The following is a 23,953-nucleotide window of genomic DNA, read 5'->3' on the forward strand; positions in this document are numbered from 1 at the left end:
GGCACCTCTCCGTGTGTCCTGCACACAGCTCCAGAGAAGTCGACCTGAGTGCTTTGCTCCGGGGAATGGAGTAGGACGCTGCCCGTGCACAGGCCAAAGCACCAAGGACTCACCCGCTTGCCTTTTCCGTAACGGCTGCTGGTTGTGAGAAGGAGCGGGATACAGCCAGCTACGGCAGAGGCCTGAAACACACGTCCTCGCTTTGGTCTCGGCCAAAAGAGGCACGCTGCCCTTTGAGCAGCTGAGGTCATGTTGGGCTAGGACCCCGTCTGAGCGGGCTGACAAACGATGGCCAAGTAGCTCACCTATGCCATGGTGCTGGTGGCACGGAAAGGCTGATTTCCCACAGGAGGAGGAGTTCAGTTAAAGACCTGCCAAGGTGCAGGTGGCTCGCAGGTGTTACGCCAACGCAGAGGGCTGGCAGCACTCATGGGGGAGGCTTGTTTGGGCTCAGTTTGAGACTCTGATGTGGAAGCAGCTGGCTGAGGGGAGAGCGGTCCTGCCTGGCCCAGGGCTCTTACATTGCCAGCCAGGCTTTACGATGTATCCATCCCCCTACGGTCTGCACTCAGACCGAATGGGGAGAAGCCTCCTTTCTGCTGAGCTACAAACGGCCTCTCGACACTCCCTTCTGTCCCCGGTCTCAGCACACACAAAGCTCCAGTGCCAGGCCTTGAGGCCGCCTGATCGGGATCGGCACTCTGAAATCTACCCACGCCCTGCCAGCAGAAGGACCTGGGCCTCCCCACTAGCTCAGCCAGGAAGATCCACCTCAGCACAGAGAAATGTGTGGAGCAGAGCGAAGTGCCTGTATCTGGATGGGCCCTGGGTATGGTGGGTCCCCACTGGGCACAGAGGGCCGGGGCAATGGACAGAGACAATGAAGGGGTGTTTTCTTTTGTTCTTGTCTGGCTTTGCTGGTGATACGGACTTTGTAACTGAGCTCTGCAAAGGACACTGGGCCTGGTTCTCCTCTGCCTTGCACCTTGGGCAGCCTGTTACATAGTGCAAAGGGGACGTATAATGCAGCCACTGAAATCCAGTGTGGGGAGGGGAAAACTGGACCCAAAGTGGGGGCGGGGGGGTTCCTCTAACCACCTTCTCCCAGTACTATGCTAGTAGAACTCCCAGAGAGTAACTATCTAGATAGCTTTCAAAGTAGCAGCCATGTTAGTCTGTATCTGCAAAAAGAACAAGGGTACTTGTGGCACCTTAGAGACTAACAAATTTATTTCAGCATAAGCTTTCGTGGGCTACAGCTCACTTCTTCAGATGCATATAATGGAACACAGACAGAAGATATTATCACTTCAAAGTTTTTTCTTCTGCTGCTACTGATAGCTCATCTCAATTGATTGGCCTCTTACAATTGGTATGCGTACTTCCACCTTTTCATGTTCTCTGTATGTATAAACATCTTCTGTCTGTGTGTTCCACTCTATGCATCTGAAGAAGTGAGCTGTAGCCCACGAAAGCTTATGCTGAAATAAATTTGTTAGTCTCTAAGGTGCCACAAGTACTCCTGTTCTTTTATCTAGATAGCTGTTCAGCCTACGCTCCCAACTGCTAAACATCAGATAATCACTGTAGCCAGCTGTGTCCTCCTCTTACACAATGTGGTTCATTGAAACAGGACGGGAACAGACACATTGGTGGAACCTTCATTGACAGACACAGGACTCTGCTTCTTCTGAGCACCACAGCCACCCCCAGTCGTCAGTCTCCCTCCTTTGCTTGAATGGGAACATGCCTCAATTTCCAAATCTGGGGCCTGATCCTCAGCTGGTGTAAAGCAGCACAGCTATTTAAGTCCATGGAAGTTGGCTGATTTAAGCGAGGTCAGGGTATGGGCCCTGGTGTTCCTACGTAGTGACTCCCTCTCGCCATGTTTCCCCAGGGGAGGGGGAGCGTAATCATAGGTGTAGTTTGGGGGGGCCTCTGGGGACACTGTCCCCACAAACAGAGGGGAGGCATAGGGGTCACATGCCATTCCTTCCCCCCTATTTCTGTGGGTGCTGAGCTACCCTGCAGGGCTTGCTCTGCTCGGTCTGGGGGGCAGGGAGAGAAGGGGCTTTGTCATTGCCCTCATTTCAGCTCTCCAGAACGCATGGAGCAGGATTGAGTGAGCAGCTTTTCCTGGGTCCTAGTGCCCACCTGATTCCTCTACAACCATGAGTGCCCGTGGGGGGCAGGGGGGAGGGGACAGAGCAAGGGGGGTGTGGTGAGGAGAAGAGACAGTGGGAAAGGGAAGTCGGATGGGACGGGGGAAGAGAAGGGGAGAGGAAGAGGGAGGGGATGGGGAAGAAAAGGGGATACGGGAATGGACAGGGGGAAGCAGGAGCCCAGCATGTGGCGTTCCCTGGGCGGCAGCAGCCCCAGCAAGGAGGCAATCGCAGCAGCAGTAGAGCTGGGACATCGCTGCAGCAGCCGGTGCCGGAGTGGCTGCCAGCAGCAACTGGGGCTCCCCCGTTATGCCGTCCTGTCCCCCCCAGCACCAGCAGCCCAGGTACCACTGGGGGAGGGGGGAAGAGCCAGTGAACCAAGGGGACTGACTTCAGCATGCACGTGTGTGCTTATACATGGGTGCGCTTTGCCCCCCAAAATAGAGCAGTCAAACTGCACCTATGAGCGCAATTCCTGGCAGATTCAGGTATTATGTGAATCCTTGGGTTAAATTCTCTGCCCTGTGCTATGCAGGAGGTCACGGTCCCTTCTGGTCTGAAAAAATCTACGAATATCTAACTCTGTGATCACTGGAAAGGACATTGAATTGGGAACTTTCTGGGACCCAGTACAGATGTTTTTGCACTGAAAAAAGAGTTGGTACCTGTAGGTGAGAAGATCCTGAAACTTGACAAACATCTGTGCCGTGATGTTCAGCTCATAGATGGAGGAGTTGATGGCGTAGTAGTTGTTCGGCACTACGGTTCCACTGTCGTAACTGTGACTGTTAGCCACAGCGAGGAAGATTCTGTCTCCAATGCGAAAGACCTCCCAGTCGGCAGCACCAAAAGTCTAGGATGAAACGAAAAAGTGAACATGGGTAACATATCTTTAGATTGTAGTCAGGCTTTTCACACCGTCCTACATGACATTCTCATAAACAAACCAGGGAAATGGGGTCTAGATGAAATTACTATAAGGTGGGTGCCCAACTAGTTGAAAGACCATACTCAAGGAGTAGTCATCAATGGTTTGCTGTGGGGGATGTGCCTAGTGGGGTCCTGCAGGGGTCAATCCTGCATCTGGTATTAGTCAATATTTTCATTAATGACTCGGATAATGCACTGGAGAGTGTGCTTATAAAATCTGTAGATGACACCGAGCTGGGAGGGGTTGCAAGCACTTTGCAGGACAGGTTTCAAATTCAAAATGACCTTGCCGAATTGGAGAATTGGTCTGAAATCAGCAAGATGGAATTCAATAAAGACAAGTGCAAAATACTTTGCTTAGGAAGGAAAGATCAAATGCACAACTACAAAATGGGGAATAACTGGCCAGGTGGTAGTATTGCTGAAAAGGACTGGGGGTTGATAGTGGATCTCAAATTGAATATGAGTCAACAATGGATGCAGTTGCAAAAAAGACTAATATCATTCTGGGGTGTATTAGCACGAGTGTCATATGTAGGACCCAGGAGGTAATTGTCTCTCTCTACTTGTCACTGGTGAGGCCCCAGATGGATACTGTGTCCTGTTCTGGGTGCCACACTTAAGGAAAGATGTGGACAACTGGAGAGAGTCCAGAGGAGAGCAACAAAAATGATAAAAAGTTAAGAAAACCGAACTATGAAGAATGGTTAAAAAAACTGGGCATGTTTAGTCTTGAGAAAAGACAGCTCAGGGGGAACCCGATAAAAGTCTTCAGATATGTTAAGGGTTGTTATAAAGAGGAAGGCAATCAATTGTTCTCCATGTTCACTGAAGGTAGGACAAGGAGTAATGGGCTTAATCTCCAGCAAGAGATTTAGGTTAGATATTAGGAAAAACTTTCTAATTATAAGGATAGTTAAGCTCTGGAATACGCTTCCAAGGGAGGTTGTGGAATCTCCATCCTTGGAGGTTTTTAAGAACAAGTTGGACAAACACCTGTGAGGGCTGGTCTAAGTTTACTTGGAGCTGTGACAATACAGGGGACTGGACTTGGTGACTTCTTGAGGTCCCTTCCAGCCCGACATTTCCATGATTCATGAATAATTTTTAATGGAGGTCTCAAACCTATTACACAGGTGTGCATAGACCCATGTTAGGCCACATTTCAGCAGAGCATTTAAGCACATGCTTTACTTCGAGCATGTGCTAAGTCCCTTTCCAGTGCATGCAGAACTGTAAGGGTACTTGGTTGAATAGGGATGGTTTACTGAATCAAGGCCTGAGAAACTGCATGGTGTTGCATGGGAGGACCAAAGCATTGCACAGTGCGTCACCTCTCATCCCCAGCAGCTTCACACTGTGACGCTATAATACATGTATCAGGAATAGATGTCATACGCGCTATTTCAGAGGTGGTGATCCAGAGGCTACAATTGTCACAAAATACTCTGAGCAAAGCTGTGAAAGAAAAGAGATTTTGACAGCTTCAGGGCAGGCTTTTGGGACACAGGTTCTCCTCCCCAACACTAGCACAGTCTCTGGGTGACAACCTTCCCCCAACATGAAGCAGATAAGAAGCCCTACCTGTTAGAACGACACACTTAGGAAGATCAATGTCCAGGCAATTTGATTTTGAGGCCATAGTTTCCTTAGCTCTAGTTCTGAACTTTCTGTTCCTTTTGTTAGCCCCTGCTGCTTTAGGAAGGATAGGGATTTTCACAAATCTTAAGGGTAAATTTAAAAACCAAATTGGAAGTTTGCAATTTCCCATTAAAAAGAAATCAAGCTCTCCAGACATGGAGCAGTGTCCGAGAAATAGGACTGAAATGCATCTCCGACTTGTGAGAATGTACCTGCCACATTTCACTGGTTGCAATTTGGAGCTTGTTAAATACTCCTCTATGAAAGAGAGAACATACCCCAAGAGGGCAATCATGCCCTGCCAAAAACAACTTCCACACAGGAATTGGCTGTTATGGCCTGAAACAAGTCCTGCTGCTGGTAACTGGCGGAGAGCGGCAGCTTTCTGAATCCTCCAGTGGCTCTTTCCCATAGCAAAGAGTTCCAGTAAACCCGGATTTCCTCTCAGAACACTCGTTTCCCTGGCACTCCAGGGACTAAAATCTCAGCACCGTCATTGTGGATTTAAAAATCATACGGAAGGGAGGGAAGGTGAAATTGTATAAATAATGAACCTTCCAAGGAGCCTTGAGCAGGGGTGTGGCAATGCCACCAGGCGAGTGATTTGCTGATTTCAGCCAGTTGTTTTCTCAGAAGGATACAGCAGGTGACCTTGGTGAGTCCCTTTCTTTTCTGGACCCTGGAACTGTCTAATTAGGAACACAGGCTATTATTCAGTAGGCAGAACTTTTACTCTAGCTCCAGCGAGACCCCCGGTAGCTGCTGTCCTGGATGTCACCCTCGGAGAGCACAGGCTGCAGCTCTAAGGGCTGGGCGAGGAGAGCAGCCGAGCGTGGGTACTTGCTTTTCAAACGAGGACAATCTGGCAGATGAACACTCAGGAGCTGGGTCAAACCTACGCTGTGTTCTTGGTCTTGCTGTGAAGGCAGCTCCTGGAGATAGAAAGAAACTCCCAGCACTCAGCAGAGACTGCTCCAGTCAACGGGATGAGGGTGAAATTTAAGTCAATGGCAAAACTCCCACAGACTTCAGAGGGCTAGAGTTTCACCGTCAGTGTCGGGTCCTGCTTGGCTAACGGGCTGGGGATCATAGGGCCTGAGAGGGCAGAGGTGTGTATGGAGAGAAGGGCAGAGAGGTGGAGCCGAACAGTTCGGTAGGGATGGGGAGAGCATTACGCTGCTGTCTCAGCCAGGGCTGCTCTCTCCATCAGCCTGCCGAGCCCTGCTGCTCTGCTGATTTGGAGAGCGGCCTGCAAAGTGATTTGGGAGATCCCCACCCACCCAGCAATGTTTTTCTGGGCAAGATAATGCAGCAGGGGCTGTATAGGTCACTTTTTCTATATCCAGAGTGATTGGAAACAGCTGTGGAGAGTTTGGGCTTGTTTGTTGTTCACATGGTTTCTGCTGCATGTTTGAGTCAGCCCATGGCAGGATGCAGGAGGAGCTGCTGTAAAGCTGTGAGGAAAGGCAGGCAGCGTTCAAGGAGCTGCCCCCAGCTCTTCTCTTCTGCTTGTCTGTTCAGGTCTCGGCCTGTGAGCTCATCAGGGCATGGACATTGTCTTCCCAGCAGTCTCTAAAGTGCCTGGCACACTACTGGAACTGTACAGACAGCAAACACTAATATGTGCATTGACGAAAGCGGGTGTGTAATGGGGTTGGGGTTGAATCTGAGGTCATATAGTCCGTCGTCCCCCCGCCCGGCGCTCTACTATTCCTCTCCCCTGCTGCCCCAAACCCCCTCCCAGGCTGGTGTCAGCTAGCGACACTGTCACTGCATATAAAAGAAACCTGAACTCGGCAAGTCTTTAGGGAAGAAAACCCCAGCAGTACCCCATGAGACTAGAGACACTTGTCTCTACGCTTATTATCTAGCATTGTCTCGAATCCCTAGGCCTGGTCTACACTAACCCCCCAATTCGAACTAAGGTACGCAACTTCAGCTACGTGAATAACGTAGCTGAAGTCGACGTACCTTAGTTCGAACTTACCGCGGTCCAGACGCGGCAGGCAGGCTCCCTCGTCGACTCTGCGTACTCCTCGCGCCGAGCAGGATTACCGGAGTCGACAGCGAGCATTTCTGGGTTCGATTTATCGCGTCCAGACAAGACGCGATAAATCGAACCCAGAAGTTCGATTGCCTGCTGCCGAACCAGCGCGGTAAGTATAGACAAGCCCTTACAAGGCAGGAGACAGACTTCAGGCTATTACACTCAAGTAGCAAAAGACAAGAGAACAAAGCCGGGGAAGAGTGTAAGGTTTGTTAGAAGGAAGAAGCTTGATTAGTTTTCTATATTGATTTTTGTCTTCTGTGGGCGCGAAATAGGCTTCCGCAAGTTCCGCGATCAAAGGGGACACTCAGCAGCTTTCGCTTTTTTCACCAATTCACGCACAAAGAGAGAGAGGCTGTTGGTCTGTCCCCAAGACATGAGACATGCACCTCCTCCTAGAGCCAGATCCCACTGGCCCCAGGAGCCGCGCCTCCTCCTAGAGCCAAATCCCACTGGCCCCAGGAGCCACGCCTCCTCCTAGAGCCAGATCCCACTGGCCCCAGGAGCCGCGCCTCCTCCTAGAGCCAGATCCCACTGGCCTCAGGAGCCGCACCTCCTCCTAGAACCAGATCCCACTGGCCCCAGGAGCCGCGCCTCCTCCTAGAGCTAGATCCCAGTGGCCTCCATGAGCCATGCACCTCCTCCTAGAGCCAGATCCGGCTGGCCTCATTTAGCTGGGAAGTCCCATTAAAGTCACGGGATCTACTCAGTGCGAAAGGGAAGTCAAATCTGATTAATATCAACTTTTTACCAGGATTGACTGGAAGAGCTGAAAGGAGCCACCGAGCCAGATGTAGATGTGGGAGTCGATCTTCGTAGATGTGCCATTAAATGTGTTGGCCACGACCAGGAAAGAGTAAGGTCCAACAGTAAAAAATTCCCAGTCGTAGGCTCCAGAGGTAGGAATGGTCTGGTTGGCCTCGAAAAGTCCAGTCCTGGGGTTCCACCGATATATGACACTATTGATGTTGTGATTATCCCCTGGGAATGACAGAAACGGAAGAGGGCATTAGTAAACAGAATGCAGTCTGGTGATCAAAAGAAATGAGACAGTAACAGGACAGACTGGAGGAAATATACGAACGGGGGAAAGCAGCTAAGCTGTCTGTCCCTTAGGGACTAATTTCTTCCCAAGAAGTAAACGAGTAGATGCTACCAATTCAGTTCCCCTCAGCCAATGGCAGCGTTAACCCAGCAAGGACAGCGAGGAGTAAGTAATACCTAAGTGGAAACCTCTCCTGGATATGTGGGGGCAATTCTAACAGTGCCTTGAGCCCTCTGCAGCTCAGTAGGGGTGCAGCTACAGAGTTTGGTGCATGGGCACCACTGAAATGTGGCACTTCAAAGGGAATGTCCCAGCTACTCCAGGCAGCTGGGGATGTGCCATTCGCCCTGGGTAACTGCCGGGTGAGACTGGACCAGTCTTGCTGTTTCTGAGAGACCTGAGGAAAGATTGCACAGGATGCATCAACAGAAAGGCAATCAGTTCCTCTCTGTGCGTGTACAGATACAGACACTACAGTGTAATCCTGCCTGCTCTCTCTCTCTCTCTCTCTCTCTCACACACACACACACACACCTCCCCCGACTGGGCTCTACCAGCTCTTACATCTAGGGGTGTGGCTACACTTTGGGCTGGGGTGTGATTTCCAGCTCGCAGAGACTAGCAGCTCTGCTAGTTCTCCCTCAGCTAGTGCACTGAAAATAGAATGCAGCCGGGCAGCGTGAGCTGTGGGAAGGGCTATCCACCCCACCTGTGTGCCCATCTGAGACCCTAGGCATGTACTTGGGGCAGCTAGACTGTCCTGCAGCTCATGCCAAGCTACCCCTATGCCACGGCACTCTCCTTAGGGCTGAGGGCAGCCAGACATAACACAGAGCAGCCCTGAGTCTGCTCTGAGTCATGCCAGGAGCTGGACAAGCCCCATCCTGACGCAAAGTTTGCTTAAAGTGACCTTTGGACTCGGCTGTGCTGAGCGCCTCTGGGCTGCAGCCGTGGCACTAGCCCCATGTGAAAGCAAGAGAACTTCATTCCCAAATACCAAACCTGGTTCCAAAGCCCACCGCACAGGAGAAAAAGTGAGAGGTGCTAGCGCTGTGATCAGGCATCGGGGGTGACACGCAGCTGTGTGCAATGGAGAACTGCTGTTTGGCCCAAACACTAACACTGGCTGCATTGCCAGCTTTCCCTTTCCCAGCAAAACACTTGAGAATAGAGCTCTCTACCCTCCCCTCCATCCTCCTCACCTCCCAAAGGAACATCCTGGGCTGCCTGATTTTTGGGCTTCCATTTCATCTCTCCTCCGTGGAGTTACCCAGCGCCTTTCAGCTTGCACCCCCAGGGTCTCCTGGACCATAGTGCTGCCCGAACGTGTGAGTCACTCCAGCCTGCCTCTAGGACACAGCCTAATGCATACTAATGCATGCGTAAGGACTAGAGCTGGTCTGAAAAAATACAGCCTAACAGTGTTCCATCGCACATGCAGTTCCATCAAAATCTAAACACGTCACAAAATCATGTCGATTTCACCAACATTTCAGAGACAGGAAGAAAATAGTTCCAGCAATTCCGTGTTCTGTCTCGGAATTTTCATAATGAAACATTTTCAGTTTTAACTTTTGAAATGACTTTTTGTTGCAACATTTTTATGTTGTATTATATGATCTATTGTAATAGAAAATAAAAGTTGATCCTTTTGATTTTCATACTGTCATTGAGCTAAAACAAGTCTCTTTCCTGAATTTTCTTTTCTTACAAGTATGTGTGTAATGGAGGGCCCCTAAAAGTGCAGGGCTGATAGTTTTCATAGGCCACTGATTACCTCCTGTCAATATCTCCGATTCCTTTCTCTTGTGGTTCTGTGCCTAATTATTGCACAGCTGGTCACACGGGATGGTTGGATGTTTGCTTGATTTACACTGAGAAGGCTGAAATAAATCTTTCCACTTTATATTTGCAGCAGTGCAGTGATTCACACCTTCTCAGGCACATCAGTTTAAACCTGCATTTTTTATAGAATTTTTAATCGCTCATGTTTTAACTGCAAAGATGTGGAGTCGTTGGCTGTACCGGTTACTTACTATAGAAGCATAAAAAGAGAGACTGACAGATATACAAGAAAAAGAGGTCAAGGAGGTTTCAGTTATGGACATGATCATTTCTCAGGGGGAAATCAGATTTTAAATCAAGATTGGAGGTCTGTCTAATAATATGCTCTAGCTCAACCGCAAGATATGGGCTGGATGCAGAAATCACTAAGAGCAAGCCTCTGGGCTATGGTATACAGGAGGTCAGACTACATGGTCTAACAGTTCCTTCTGACCTTCCAACCTATGAATTTATTAACCATTTCCTCACACCACCCTAATCCTTTAACAAACCTTGCTCTTTTCTTTGTGGTTGTGCCGCTAGTAATAGAACAATGTGCTTTTCAGACAGACTCAGCTATTTTCATGAAACTGATTAAACCAATGGCTAGTCACTCATTTTGCTTTACATGCAAAACCTTTGCCAAGCCTCTGAGTACAGTAACTCCTCACTTAAAGTCGTCCTGGTTAATATTGTTTCATTGTTACATTGCTGATCAATTGGAGAACAGGCTCATTTAAAGTTGCGCAATGCTCCCTTATAACGTTGTTTGGCAACCGCCTGCTTTGTCCACTGCTTCCAGAAAGAGCAGCCCATTGCAGCTAGCTGGTGGGGGCTTGGAACCAGGGTAGACCAGCAGCCCTCTATCAGCTCTCCGTTCCCCTAAGTTCCCTGTGCAGCAGCCGCCCAGCAGGCTATCAATTGCTGGCAGTTCAGCTGTCCCTCCCCCTCCGCCATGTGCTGCTCCTGCCCTCTGCCTTGGAGCTGCTCCCGGGAGCCTCCTGCTTGCTGTGTGTCAGGGGGAGAATAGGGGGGGCTAATGTCAGGGTGTCCCCCTCCCCCCTGCTCCTGCCCCCCATTTACCCCCATCTCCATAGAGCGGGGGGGACGGACACGACAGGGCTCAGGACGGAGGGCGCTTACTGGCAGCAGCTGCTGTCTCAACTTGCTGATCTACTTAAAAAGGCAATGTACTTCGAGTGTGGTCAGTGTACTTAAAGGGGCAATGTGCATCTCTCTCTCTCTCTCTCTCTCTCTCTCTCTCTCACACACACACACACACACACACACACACACACACACACACACACACACGGTGTGTTTCTCTGTCTGCCATGCTGTCTCCCCTCCCTCCATTTGTGCTACCTTGTAGAGTGTGAGGCTACATTAACAACAATGGGTTAACCCCTGAGGGCTCAGCTGAATGCTAGTTCATCATTCAGCACTAAGGCATTCCCTGGGAAATATCCCACCCTCTGACTCCACCACCTCAACCAAGCTTCACAATCATCATTGCTGTGTACAGTATGAAATTGTTTGTTTAAAACTTATACTGTGTGTGTATATATATATTATATAAAATATAGTCTTTTGTCTGGTGAAATTTTTTTCCCTGGAACCTAACCCCCCTATTTATCATAGAATCAGAGAGTATCAGGGTTGGAAGGGACCTCAGGAGGTCATCTCGTCCAACCCCCTGCTCAAAGCAGGACCAACACCAACTAATTCATCCAAGCCAGGGCTTTGTCAAGCCTGACCTTAAAAACATTAATTCTTATGGGGAAATTGGATTTGCTTAACATCGTTTTGCTTAAAGTCGCATTTTTCAGGAACATAACTACAACGTTAAGCGAGGAGATACTGTATTACTTGCGGCCCTTTTGTGTTAAATAATTTGGATGCATTGTGGTTTTATACTAACATTCCCCTCTGGGTGGCAGCACACTGCAACTCTGTGGCTAGCCTCAGCATTTGGAATGAGTCCAAACTCCTGCATCCTGTTAGTATGGACACAAGCTAGCAGTCAGTGGGAGCTGAAGACCATCAGTGCTCAATCCTGCAGGGTGCTGAGCGTTTGGGACTCAGTCCAGGGGGACTTGACATTTGTGAGGAGTGCCACTGAAGCCAAGTCCCAGGCACAGTCCCATTGAAGTTTAAAGGTAAGCACGTGTTTAAGTGCTTGGCTGGTGGTCAGCAACTCACAGGATCAAACATCCCCAGTGGTTTGGAAAACTAGCCCTTAGCTGATGACGTTTGGAGACGCGGCTGACACAAGGGGAAAGACCACGCTGCTCTCAGAGGCCAAGAGAGAGGTGATGATGTGACAGCAACATGAACACTTTGGGGAAATAGTGTGTAAATAATGACGTTCACCCCATGCACAGCCAGCACAAAATCTGGGCACACAAGTCCCATGGAACCCCCATTCTGAGGAGTGAAGGGGTGCACAGGCATTATACCTAGAGACATTCCCCAGGGGAGGAGAATGATTGACAGCTGGAGTCTACCTATGGTAATTATCTGCTCCCGTTACCACAGCACCTGAGCACCTCCTAGTAGTTAACATATGTAGGGCAGGGCTGTTACGCTCACCTGACAGATGGGGAAACTGAGGCCCAGAGAGGCTAAGTGACTCACCCAAAGTCCAACAGGCAGGCTATGACAGCAGGGAACTGACCCCACATTTCCCACAGCTCAGTCTAACACCCTAACCACCAGACCCTGCACCTCCCTCACATCGTGACCATGATGGGAGGCCTTGAGGAGTCCAGCTGGGAAGCAGAGGCTTCCCCTGGAAATGAAATGGCTCCCAAGGTCTCCTCCAACTCCTCAACGTCCCTGATTCCCCATTACAAACATGGGATCCATCGTTCAGATTCACCCTCCCATATTTGCTAGCTCTAGGTTTTCCATAGGCAACTGCTGTCTTTACTCCTGCAGCCCACAGAGCCCGTAGACTGGGATTGTGGGGCTCTCTCTCACCTGGCAGGTGTCTCTTACTATATCGCTCTCATTTTAGGACCCCACCAGGCCTTGCCTGGTGGTCAGACACAGGGCATAGAATTGTGGCTACAGCACTCAGTGGAAGACCTGACTTCTATTCCTGGCTCTGCCAAGACCAGGCAAGGGACATCACTTCTCTGCGCCTTGGTTTCCCCACCCTTAAAATGTGGAGAATGATACCGACTTCCTTTGTAAAGCACTTTGAGACCTACTGATGAAAAGTGCTGTATAAAGCCTAGCGAGCTATTACGGGAGATGCAGACTGTGTAAGAGGAAAGGTAATTTCAGAGACTATTTTAACCCATTGGGAAATCAAGTGTGTTTTCACTGCTCCCCAGTAGAAGTACTGTCTCTTTAAAACTCTTCTGAGGAGCCACATAATGCAGCCCGTCCATTGAATCCATTGCAATATCCCTCCTGGCAGAACAAGCCTCTGATGGGGGTGGTAGGTGAGCTATTAGGGAGATATCACAATGCCCAGCCGGCTTGTATGGGGGTATCCAAATCCCCATTGGTAGATCATCAGAGCTGCTGGTACAAAACACCAGTGTGAACACGTGGAATGAAGTTAGGCCAGCATGGTATGCTCATGGTTGCTCCACATAGGATGGGCCTGGGGGTGGGGCATGCAAACACACTCGAAGGAAGAAATGGCTCATAACTCGCAGTCCGAGCAGTCAATACAAGCAACAGTTAGTCAACTACCCCAGAGTATATAGCAAGAACATAAATGTACTCTGGAGAGTGTTACAAGGTAGCCCCTGTGATCCCTATGGTTGCCCTAACTTGAGAGTTAAAGGGACACTTTTCTCTCAGGATGAGATGTGGCCAGGCTGACGATGCCCTTTTGATGCTGATACTTCACAATCATTAACGTCAGACAGATCAGCAGAAGGAACATCTTTAAAGGGCTGGTGTTTATAAGGCTCTTCTAGGTGCAGCAAAACACAATGTGGGTAACTCAACAGGCGAAAGATGCTTCGCCGGCCTGGTGTTTCAAAGACCCACTTGTACACTATCCGTTTTCTCCAGCATGAAGCAGGAACGCATGTCAAGGACCGCAGTAAGGCGACTGGGATTGTGCCCCGCTATGGAACTGTGACAAACACAAGGATTACCGAGAAGCAACAACTGCTGGGTGATTAGCGAGGAGTTTCATCAGAGTCCCTCTGAAGTGGAATCCTTCACTTTAACAGTGAGAAGGGAAATTGTAATTCAAATGTATCATTTCATATCTACAGCCACTCAAGGATAAGAGGGAGAGGGATCTCTACAAGACAGAGATGCTGTTCCGGTGATGGGCTAGAAGTGGGCTCTGATGGAAGAGGTCACCTATGAATGACAAGGGATTAGGATCTCTTTGACCTAACAACCAAGGGAGCTCTGTTTGTGGATGGCTGGCAGGATTGGAAATTTCCCACATGGTAAAATGGATCATTGTGCACCTTCCTCCCAGCAATGACCACATTTTTTCCCATCACCACAGTTTGTTTGCTAACCGAAAATCACACCACCTTCTAGGAGGTGTTAGGGAGACTCATTATTAGTGGTTAAAGCACTGGAGCTGGAAGATCTGGTTTCTGTTTCTAAGCAACTGGCTTGTTGTGTGATTGTGGGCAAGACACTTAATCATGCTGAGCCTCATTTTCCCTGCCTCGGTAAGATGGAGACAATATTTCTCTCTCTCCGAGTGATTTAATAATTTCTGCAGAGTGCTTTGCTATCTGTAGGTGGAAGGGGTAAGAAGGTTCTGCAGGTAAAAGAGTGGTTGTCTTATGGCCTTCATTTACATTAGCTGGGTCAGGCTAATTAATACCCCTGTCCCATGACAAGGATCAGTCTCCGCTGATTCCAGTAGCTACTGTTATGTCTTCTTCCACCCCCTTTCTCCTGACAAACAAAGGAAATGAATCACAATATCCAGCCAAAACCAGTATCCAGTGCCCCCAAAGCACTGCTAGCTCCTGCCTTTGCTACAGACAGCACGCTGAGAATGCAAAAGGCTACTGTTTAAAACACTTTACTAGGCATCGGCCTTAGCTGATACAAAAGCGTTTCCTCAGGGTTTGGATTTTAAGGGTGAAATCCTTGCCCTACTGAGATCACTGGCAGAACTCCCATTGATGGCACTGGGGCCAGGATCCCACCGCACATTCCTGCTGTGGAGGTGCCCGCACAATAACAGGGGGATTAACGACACCATGAGGTTGGTCCAGAACTTCCCCACCCTGAAAGGGGGCGTTACAGGAAGGATGGGTCCCCGAGTCCTCCTTCAACAGGCCCCAGCTGGCTGTCTCCCGCTAAACCACCTGCACTCAGCACCTACCGACCGAGCACTGCCAGGAAGAATAAGGGCGAGGTACCTTCTCTGTGGTTGGCAACCGCGAGGAAGGCCTCTCCCTCAATGTCAAAGGCCTCCCAGTCCCTAGCGCTGTGCGTGGCGATCCGCTGGTACGGGAAGAATTTCTCTGTTCTGTGGCTCCACTTGTAAATTACAGAGAACTGCTGACCCCTTTCATTCTGCTCAAAATTAGCCACTGCTAGGAAGATCTGAAAAATAACAAGCCAGGACATCTCAGTTTCTCCCCTTACAGGGAATGCTCAAGCGCAGGTGCAGTGAAAATGGGGCACGCTTTGGAACACAGTGGGTACGGCACATGGGCACCTCCCACTGGGTCACGGCAGGGCCTGGCAGCAGGGCTGCTATTGCTCCCTGCGGGGGCTGAAGGACAGTGCAGCTAAAGTGCACCCCCTGCTGGCCACACAGAGCAGCTCTCTCTTCCCCTTCCCGTCCCTGCGTCAGAGGGGAGGGGGAGGGGGAGGGAGAGGGAGGAGAGCCAATGGAGGGAAGGGGTGGAAGAGAATGGACAGGGCATTCGGAGAGCTAGGAAGTCAGAGCAGAGCGGGTGAGCGTTTGGGCCCCTGTAAAGACTCTACCAAGGCTGCTTTGTGCCCCAACAGGGCCCTGTGGCACCAGCTGGAGTCATTCTGAGTCGGCCTAGTCTCAGTCTGCCCGTCTTTCCTTCCAGGTCCGCGAGCCCAGGGCTCAGACTGGCCCTTGTCAATGATATCTTTGCTGTCTACTGGGTCCACAGGGGGAGGAGGGGAAGTGAGGTCTCCTGGTTATCAGTTACCACCGCATCACTCTGAAGGACACCCCAAATTCCTTGCAAGGTGAGACTGCTCTGCAGAGCTCTACCAGGTAACAGAAGAGCCCTCCCCCCCCCCCCCCCCCCGCGACCCCAAATTCAAATAAGGCTTTTTTTCTGAGGTTCAGAAAAGCAACGTTCACTGGTTCCCCCCGCCTCTGAATCTGCAGCTTCTAGCTCGACCAATCAGACCTACAGCATCTGTCGCTAGCTCAGATAAGCGTCCCTTCATTTTGGCACTCCCCTTAGCTAATACCAACTCCAAGCTGTCTGAGGTTAGCTTTACAAAACCAGGCAAACCCGTGGAGCAGCCCATTCAAACGCTCGGCACTGCCACCAGCATCCCGGCCTGCCATAGCACAGCTCCGACAGAAGCTTTCCCCACAGTCCTGGGCACCTCGACCAGAGCCAAGGGAATCGTCCCCAGGAAATCCTTTCCCACTGCAAGCAGCTCGGGGCAGGAACTGTCACTTACTATCTCTTTGCACGATATCTCACACACAGGGCCCAACCTGGTTAGCCTCAAGGTGCTACCATGGTATAAATGTTTATGAAAATAAACAATACTATTAACACAGACAGCCCCCCAACCTGAAGCAAATATTCACCAGCAACCACACACCACACAACAAAAACACTAACCCAGGAACCTATCCTTGCAACAAAGCCCGATACCAACTCTGTCCACATATCTATTCGGGGACACCATCATAGGACCTAATCAGATCAGCCATGCCATCAGGGGCTCGTTCACCTGCACATCTGCCAATGTGATCTATGCCATCATGTGCCAGCAATGCCCTTCTGCCATGTACATTGGCCAAACCGGACAGTCTCTACGCAAAAGAATAAATGGACACAAATCTGACATCAGGAATCATAACATTCAAAAACCAGTAGGAGAACACTTCAGCTTCTCTGGTCACTCAGTAAAGGTGTCAATTTTGCAACAGAAAAGCTTCAAAAACAGACTCTAACGAGAAACTGCTGAACTTGAATTAATATGCAAACTAGATACCATTAACTTAGGTTTGAATAGAGACTGGGAATGGCTGAGTCATTACACAGATTGAATCTATTTCCCCATGTTAAGTATCCTCACACCTCTTGTCAACTGTCTGAAATGGGCCATCTTGATTATCACTACAAAAGATTTTTTTCTCCTGCTGATTATAGCTCATCTTAATTAATTAGCCTCTTAGAGTTGGTATGGCTACTTCCACCTTTTAATGTTCTGTATGTATATATATCTCCTTACTATATGTTCCATTCTATGCATCTGAAGAAGTGGGCTGTAGCCCACGAAAGCTTATGCTCAAATAAATTTGTTAGTCTCTAAGGTGCCACAAGTACTCCTGTTCTTTAAACAATAGTCTGTGGACTGATGGGGAATATTCTAAATGTAACCTGTCCTGCTTGGTTATGATTGGCCATATAAGTCACACGGTATTGCTTCTCTTCCCTGACTGGTTGAGCACAAAAGCCCTTATAATATAAATACGTACACACATTTAAAATGTCCTTTCTGTGGCTACTCAGCATGCAACTTTGCCATTCTCTTTCTGCAAGCATTTTTGCCAGCTGAAGTCAATGGCTCTCATGTTTGTGGCAAGAGAGTACAAACAGGGCACGGAGGTGGTGGTGGTGGCAGAGAATTCATTTCAAAATTCAAACCCACGGGAGTGGAAATTGCTTTGTGTTATTTGCCCAGCTCTAGCGCTGACTTTGCACCCCAATGGCACCCGCAGAGTATGCTCGGGTACCGTGCAATCCCGGTGGCTGACACAGCACCGGTCCGACATCCCTGTGGTAGAGGATAGACAGGAACATGGCTGTGGGCACCTCTTCCTTTCTGTTCCTGTTTTCCTGCTCTCCCCTCGTCCCTCTCAAGTCCCTGGTTAGAAACCCATAGAATTCTACCATACAAGCAGGAATTCATTGGCCCGAACACCTTGCTAGTGTAGCATTTGGCCAATTAACTGTTTATATTAACATGCCACTTTGCCATAGACTTTTAGTTCTGCCTATATACAGTATTTCCTAAATCATTAGAGACAGGCCTAAATTTGGGGATGTCCAAAAATCCGCAGCTGAATTGCACAAGGTATCTACTTGCCTGAATATGTGTGTGTACGCAAGTGTGTCTACATGTGTGTGCACACTCATCCACACTCAATACACGAGTGTTTGTGTGATCACCAGTAGTGGGGTGCCTATGAGTATGTCTGCCACAACACCCACAGTCAGAGGAAGCTTGTACCACACTGGCTTTACGTAAAGGCTTTTCTGTGGTGCTCATAGAGCACCCCGTACACTTTAATGAATTTATCCTCACAGCACCTGGGCAAGGAGCAGTGAGGGCACTTAATAAACTCATTCTGTTTTGGAGCTATTCCAGACCTCAGGGACTAACCACTGGCTGTCCCCAGGACGAGAATGTAGCCCCCATAGGAAAGTGATATTATTCCCATAGGAAAATGAGGCATAAAGGAGCATCACACAGGGTGTCTTGTGGTAGAGCCAGGCACCTAATGTATATCTCCTGAGTCCATCTTTGGTGGTCACCACCTCAGCCATAACACAGCTAGTTAACAATCCCACAAAGGCATTACAGAAACACTGCTCCGCCGGTTCTTGATTGCTCAGAAAACACCCTGCCATGACAGCTATTGGCCTAGTGCTTCAGTATAGATCAGTGGTTCTCAACCTATTTACCATTGTGGACCGCATGTGCAGCCCACAATGTGTTATCTGGGCTGCATCCAATACTACCTGTTTGGGCCTGAGGATGTCACATGGGCTGCAGGCAGCTCTGTGCAGAATGGGCCGCAGGTTGACAACCACTGTTGTAGACACTACCTACGCTGATGGGAGGGGTTCTCCCGTTGCTGTAGGTATCCACCTCCCTGAGAGGCGGTAGCGAGGTTGATGGAAGAAGTTTTTCATCAGCCCAGTGCTGTCTACACCAGGTTATTTTGGTCGGCACAGCTGTCTCTCTCTGGGGTGTGGATTTTTCACCCCTCTGAGAGAAGTAGCTATGCCGATGTAAGTTCCCAGTATAGCCAAGCATAGCTCCAAACCACATGTCAAAGGTTTGTCCTGGGTCTGGATAACTCAGTCTCTTTTCTGGGGGTAAGTTGTACAGCACCATCAGAGCTGGACCACCCAAGATGGCTGCTAATCATCGCCCTCCTTCTGTCCCTCTTCCCAGCCATTCATTTGAGCTATAGTGTTGAATTGAGCCAAATAAACCTCCAACAGCTTTTAAGTTATTTGAGCTGGGACAGCCTGACCGCTCCCCTCTGGCCCTCTGTGCATTACAAACAGGGTAGCAAACTGCTGTAAATGTCCCCTGGCTGCCCAGTTCATCAGCCAGGCAACTGCCTTCTGCTGTGGTCAATGCCCCTTTGATTTCCTTCAGGGGACTGAATTGCTGCAACTCATCACAGTAGGCAAGTTCCAAATTGGCCAAAGCTTGTTTGGTCTACACTATCTCCTGGCAGAATTTCTGGCCTGTGGCAGTCAGGTTGTTGATCATCCTGTCAATCTGTTTGACCATTCCAGCCTGGGTATGTCGCAGTTGGGTTTCCCAATCCGTCTGGGCACTTGGTAGTTGCTGTTCCAGAAGGGATCTCATCTCAGCGTGCAAGTCATCTCTGAACCCTTTCTGGGTATCCTCCAACTCTCGCTTTAGATCCTGCTTTAGGTCTCATTTTAATTTGTGCTGGGGATTTTTGATTTCTGGAAGTAACTCCATTATTTGTTCCATCTTGGTTCAACAGGAACAGCAGCTCACAATCTCTCTAGTCTCCTTGGAAACTTGGTCCCGCTCCTACACGTGTGCTGCCCCTCTTTGATCCAAGCAGTTAGTCAAAGCTGGAAGGATACATCAATGGAGGCTCCTATTTTCTTTGCTGCCATCTTGTTTAGTTACAAGGAATGTACAAAGTCCTGCTTCTCCAAATACAGGAGGACCAAGAACAAAGGGAGCAGTTTCTTAGCTCACAGGCCCAAACCTCTTTAGCCAACAGACCCCCACGAGGTCTCTCTCTAGCTTTGCCAGTGAACTTAGGCTCCCTGCAGGGAGAACCATGTCAGTGTTGCTTCCCACAGGGCCCTGGACTGGGATATGTGGAGAGGGAAGGAACGGGGTCCCCCTCGCACACCCACTTAAGGGCTGTTGCCCAGATGCAGGTGGAGAGCCGAAGATTCCAGATTAGGGTCAGGGACCAGCCCCTCTACCGTCCTAACAGAGAGCAAGGGGCTGGAAATTGGGTGTGCTAACTGCTAGGCTGCCTGGCTCTCCAAGCGCCCTACCACAAAGCCTACAAATGACACACATCTGATCTGGAAGATCATAGGCTTAAAAGGACTGCAATTTTATTAACTGAACTTTGCTACAGAATGAAGGAAAAAAATAGCTTTCAGCAAAGCTCACTAACCCATCCAGTGCATGTGCCTCTCTCAGCAGGTTTGTTTAGAGTGAGCAGCCACTCAAAGGCACGCAACGGGGATTCTGTTTCATCCTGCAGCAAGGATGGATTTAGGAAGAGAAAAATAATCGCCTGTTTGCAATCTGTATGCTAACGCATTCCTGATGGGATTGCTGTTGGAGTAGGTTAATGCCGGGGACAAACAACCTTGGCTGTTTTCTTTTAACAAAAGCTGTTATTTCTACTGTTAGAATACCTCCCATTGCAAAGATTTCCCCAGATACCAGGGAGAAGACAGAAAGTGCCTATGTAATCACAATGTTAATTTCCATCCAATACTTTACCTTTTCATTCTCCAATAGCTTTCCTCTCACAGGTTGTGTAGCTGTAACATACTCTGTTAAGAACCCTTGAATCAGTTATGTGGTAACTGACCCCTAATTGATTAGGATGCTCATATTGTTGGATTGTAATTTGCTGATGTGACTGAACCTCATGTGGGAAACAGCAGACATTTGATGAACAATGTCAGACTAACTTGATGTCTTTTTTTGGTGACATTACAAGTTTGGTTGATAAAGATAGTGGTGCTGATGTAATACACTTGACCTCTGTAAGGCATCTGATTTGGTACCACATGACATTTTGATTAAAAAACTAGAACAATATAAAGTCAACATGGCACACATTAAATAGATTAAAAACCGGCTAATAGATCTCAAAATATAGTTGTACACAGAGAATTGTCATTGAACAGGTGTGTTTCTAGAGGAGCCCCGCAGGAATTGGTTCTTGGCAGGGGGGCTGGAACGGGGGGGCCAGGGGCTATGGCCCCTCCACTTTTAAAAGAGGGGGCCTATGCCTTTCTGCCTTTTATCAGCCCTAAGGAAGAGCAACGGGGGGAGGGAAGAGACTGTGCGGGAGCAGGGCTTCCAGGGAAGGGGCGGTGTGAGGGCAGGGGGGAAGGGACGGCATGGGGGCAAGGGCTCGGGGAGAAGGGGCAGTGCAGAGGCGGGATCTCAGGGGGGAGGGGCAGTGCAGGGGGTGGAGCCTCAGGTGAAGGGGCAGCATGGGGGCAGGGCATCGGGGAAAGGGGAGGCGCAAATGCAGGGGCTCAGCGGAAGGGGCAGTATGGGGGGTGGGCCACGGTTCAGGTGCCGGTGGCCCTCCCACTGTTCAGAAGCTTCTGCCACCCCTGGTTCTTGGCCCTATGCTATTTAACATTTTTATCAGTGACCTGGAAGAAAGCATAAAATCATCACTGATAAAGTTTGCAAATGACACAAAAATGGAGGGAGTGGTAAATAATGAGGAGGAGAGGTCACTGATACGCAGCGATCTGGATCGCTTGGTACATTGTTTTCTTGCACCCAGTTTGTGTTGTAATATGGCTCAATGTAAATGTATACGTATAGGAACAAAGAATGCAAGCCATACTTACAGGATGGGGGACTCTCTCCTGGGAAGCAGTGACTCTGAAAAAGATTTGGGGGTCATGGTGGAGAATCAGCTGAACGTGAGCTCCCAGTGTGATGCTGTGGCCAAAAGGACTAATGTGATGCTGGGATGCAAAAACAGGGGAATCTATACTTGGCACTGCTGTGAGCACTGCTGCATCCTGAATCCAGGTCTGGTGCCCACAATTCAAGAGGGATGTTGAATCGTGAATGATTAAAGGATTAGAAACATGCCTTATAGTGATAAGCTAAATAGCTTGAGCTCCTTGAGTCTAACAAAGAGAAGGTTAAGGGGTAACTTGATTACAGCCTATAAGCACCTACATGGGGAACAGTTATTTATGATGGGCTCTTGAATCTAGCAGAGAAATGTGTAAAAAACTCCAGTGACTGAAAGTTGAAGCCAGACAAATTCAGATGGGAAATAAGGCTTAAATTTTTAATAGTGATGGTAATTAAACCCTGGAACCAAAGATTTTGGCGGATTCTTCATCACTGGAAATTTTTAAATGAAGACCGACATTTTTCTAAAAGCTCTGCTCTAGGAATTCTTTTGGGAAAGTTCCCTGGCCTGTGTTATGCAGGAGGTCAGACTAGATGTTCCTACAGTGGTCCCTTCTGGCTTTGGAATTGCTGAAAGTCATGCTCAGTCTGCATAGGTGGGCAGGGCTGGATGATATCCAGAAGACACGGCCCCTCTATTAATATCTACCTAACTGCAAAATATAGCGAGAAGCACTCTGTGATAGAAAGGATCTTAATGACAAGAGGTGGGAAAGTGAGAATCACTCGGGGTGAATATTGGGTTCTTTCTGTTCAATGCATTGTCTGCAGCTGAGGGAGGGTTTATTGAAAGTAAAAAACAAAATCCAACCCCCCACACTTTACTTGCAAGATAATTTACCTGCCAGTCCATGTGATGCTCAGAAGAACAGCATCTGTGGAGTTCTACCTTGGTGGGTGGGGAAATACCTGGCTTCACATGATAATGTCCAATCCCGTCTGGCTCTTCCTTCTTGCTCATGTGGGCAGAAGTCACTGTCACATAGGGGTTTGATCTAAAGCTCAGTGAAGTCACTGCAAAGCCTCCTCTCTGTTGGCTTCCTTGGGCACTGGATCTGATGCTAGGACCATAAATCCAGCTCCTCACAACCAGGCTAGCAGCAATCAGATTAGGTGCGTTAACCTCGGAAATCCCCCTCAAACCATCTTGTTCAAGTGCCCCAGGTGCGCTCTCACCTCTCCCATTCTGCGTCATTCCCTCCACTTTGGGTGAAGGGGTGGTGAATGATGGGGCGGAGAGGCAGGGAGCTGGGTGCTAGGTTTTGTACAGCACAGATGGGAGAACTGCTGAACAGATAAATGAATACACCCTTTACCCAGAGGTCAGATTGTCCCATGAGCTGGTAAGGTAGGCTGTAGTCAGGGAGGCCTAGTAAAAATATTATCTGGCCTCTTGTAGATATTAGGCTACAGGCAGACTTAAAAAAATCAGCGTTCACTTCCAAGGTCCGCACTTCAGAAACAACGGTGAAAACCAGGAGAGGACTCAGAGAAGAGCTACAAGAAAGATTCACGGTTATAAGAACATAAGAATGGCCAGACTGGGTCAGACCAATGGTCCATCTAGTTCTCTACCCTCTGTTCCTACCGTGGCCAGTGCCAGATGCGTCAGAGGGAATGAACAGAACAGGGCAATTATCAAGTGATCCATCCCCGTCTTCCAGTCCCAGCATCTGGGAAGCACACCTTCCTGAAGGCTGTTAAAAGCTGAAAGAGCTCAATCTCATTAGCTTATTGAAGAGAAGGTTCAGAGGTGACTTGATCATGGTCTACAAGTACTTAGAAGACGAGGAGCTTTCTGAGACTAGCAGGCTTTGTAATCTAGCTGTCACGGGCAGAACAAGATCCACAGGCTGGATGTGGAAGTTAGAAAAATTCAAACTTGAAAAAATGCAGTTTGTTAACAGTGAAGAACCATTGGAGCATCTTACTGAGCTCCACAGGTTGACTGTGTGTTGTGTGAAGAAATACTTCATTTTGTTTGTTTTAAACCTGCTGCCTATTAATTTCATTTGGTGACCCCTAGTTCTTGTGTTATGAGAAGGAGTAAATAACACTTCCTTATTTACTTTCTCCACACCAGTCATGATTTTATAGACTTCAATCCTATCCCCCCTTAGTCATCTCTTTTCCAAGCTGAAAAGTCCCAGTCTCATAATTAATCTCTCCTCATATGGAAGCTGTTCCATACCCCTAATC

The 23,953-nt window shown here is 48.8% G+C and overlaps 1 protein-coding gene across 1 annotated transcript in view; it reads right to left on the reverse strand.

The window, feature by feature from the left end:
• TSPEAR (thrombospondin type laminin G domain and EAR repeats) overlaps window positions 1-23,953 on the reverse strand; it is an 81,293-nt gene that overhangs the window by 3,158 nt on the left and 54,182 nt on the right. The window contains exons 8-10 of the mRNA XM_065411247.1: window positions 15,016-15,202; window positions 7,532-7,761; window positions 2,828-3,015 (exon numbers count right to left, since the gene is read on the reverse strand). Coding sequence (XP_065267319.1) covers window positions 2,828-3,015; window positions 7,532-7,761; window positions 15,016-15,202 — 605 coding nt within the window. The remainder of the gene's footprint in view (window positions 1-2,827; window positions 3,016-7,531; window positions 7,762-15,015; window positions 15,203-23,953) is intronic.

This window comes from Emys orbicularis, chromosome 9 (genome assembly GCF_028017835.1).
Source record: "Emys orbicularis isolate rEmyOrb1 chromosome 9, rEmyOrb1.hap1, whole genome shotgun sequence".
NCBI classification, from domain to species: Eukaryota; Metazoa; Chordata; order Testudines; family Emydidae; genus Emys; species Emys orbicularis.